Consider the following 1955-nt stretch of genomic DNA (forward strand, 5'->3'; position numbering starts at 1 on the left):
TACCTGGAAAGGGAGACTTCCAGAGGTGGGCGGACTGCGACTGCTCTTTGGAGCAGTACACCTGACTGTCCCAGCCGTTGGAGAGAGCCCAGTGCTGGTAGCCTTCGACGGGGATGAGCGCGTCGTGACGCGGCTCCGGGTGCCCGCTGATCCCGGGCACCACCGACACGTCCAGGTAGCCGGGCATCGCCTGGTAGGAGCTGGCGAAGCTGGGGTAGAAGGCGAACTCCTTGGCCCTGGAGGACAGGTCGTCCCCGGGCAGGGCGCCCGACGGTTCTGGGTACTTGTCTCCCGGGTGATAGGCGCAAGGCTTCTGCTGCAGGTTCACGTTGTGGGACAGGCGGCAGCCGTAGTAGCTGCCACCGAACGGGTAGCCGTAGCCCAGGGTGGCGCTGGACGAGGTGGGGGGCGCTGGTGGCGGGGCGCACTGGCGCGCTGCCTCCGGAGTCGGGATGTCCGTGTAGACGGCGCCCTGGGGAGCGCCCAGGGGAGCCGGCGGGCGCCCCAGCACGGGGTGTGGAAGCAGGTCGCGGCAGTGGCTGGCCGGGCAGCTGCTGCTCAGCCCGTCCATGCTGGGGGCTTTGCCGGGGCTCGCTCCGCTGCAGCCGCCCCCCGCTCCGCCCGCGCCGCCGCCGCCGCCGCCGCCGCTGCCGCTCTCCGCCGCGCTGTCCTCATAGACGTACATAAGGCTCTCCGGCCAGCGCGGATGCAGGAGCAGCGAAGTCGTCATGACATGATCTGCTCGAGCTTTTTAAAAACTCCACTTGCCAGAGGCAGCGAGCTAGGGAGACACCTCGCTCCCTTTTCCCCTCCCCCCCAGCCCTCCTCCTGCCCCTCTCCACCCCTCCCCTCCCCACCTCCTCCTGGGGCTTCCACCTCCCTCCCCCACCTTCCTTTCACGCATGCGGAGACACTTCATTAAGAAATCCGCCGGCTCCCGCCGGCCTCTCTTTGGCACCGGCCCCGCGCTCACGTGACCGGCCCCGCGCACGTGACCCTCCGGACAGGTCTCCGGGGGTTCCCACCCCTCGAGTTGGGGCGGGGCGGAAAGGAAGAAGTCGCTGCTGATTGGCCCTTAGGAGGGGCAGAGAGGAGGGATCTGGGAGATTTAAAGGGACAGGGCAACGCCCCCCTGGCTAGCTCCCGGGAGGGAGAAGGAGGAGGGGGAGGCTGAATTTGGCCGACGCAAAGGGGTCTGGCGAGAAGACCGTTTCTAGGCGCCTTCTCCGAGGTTTAGGGTACCTATGGCGGAGACAAGCCCCTACCCCAAAATCATGTGCTGTGACTGCTGAATTGGGGTTTGGAGCTGTGGGTGATGGGGGGGGGGGGGGGGTCTGTGTGTGTAGAAACCGATTTTTTGCTTCGAAAATAAACCAGAGCGCGCGGAAGCGCGCACAGCCAGCGCCGGCTCGGCCCGCGGTCTCCCCTCCAGCGCACCGCCGAGAGAACCCGACGCGTCGCCGCGCAGCGAGTCTTTGATGCCGCTTGTGTTCGTTTACAACTTGCAGCCCCTTGCCCCAGAGCCCCAGCTGTCTGCGAGGGACCCTTGGGGCCCTGGCCTGCAGAGCTCTCTCAAGCAGCGCACACAGGACCTGGAGGATGTCAAACCCCAGCAAACACATCGACTCGTGGAGGGGGTCGTGGGAGGGGGGAGGAGAAAAAACAAAGGGAGGGAAAGGGGGCGAGAGTAGACCGATATTTGGACATACAATAGTAATAAAAAGCCTCGGAGAGAGTTTTTTTTTTTTTTTCAAAGAAAAGTGGGGGGAGGTTTAGGAACAGGAATTCGTCTAGAAAAGCTAAAAAGGCCACACACACTCAGATCGGTGTACAAAAGAAAATTTGGGCTGAGGACGATTCTGAGGCGCAGCCCGTTGGAAGGACCTTTCTCAGGCACAACCCTTGCATGCCCTAGGAAGGCGGCCCCTACCTCAGCGCCCAGGGTCCCTCTTAGC

At 63.9% G+C, this 1955-nt stretch overlaps 1 protein-coding gene across 1 annotated transcript in view; it reads right to left on the reverse strand.

Moving 5' to 3' along the window:
- HOXC13 (homeobox C13) overlaps window positions 1–730 on the reverse strand; it is a 6303-nt gene extending 5573 nt beyond the window's left edge. Inside the window, exon 1 of the mRNA XM_004692682.2 lies at window positions 4–730. Coding sequence (XP_004692739.1) covers window positions 4–730 — 727 coding nt within the window. The remainder of the gene's footprint in view (window positions 1–3) is intronic.
- Window positions 731–1955: the final 1225 nt, after the last annotated feature.

The sequence above is a fragment of the Condylura cristata genome, unplaced genomic scaffold, assembly GCF_000260355.1.
Source record: "Condylura cristata isolate star-nosed mole 26May11 unplaced genomic scaffold, ConCri1.0 scaffold00034, whole genome shotgun sequence".
NCBI lineage: Eukaryota > Metazoa > Chordata > Mammalia > Eulipotyphla > Talpidae > Condylura > Condylura cristata.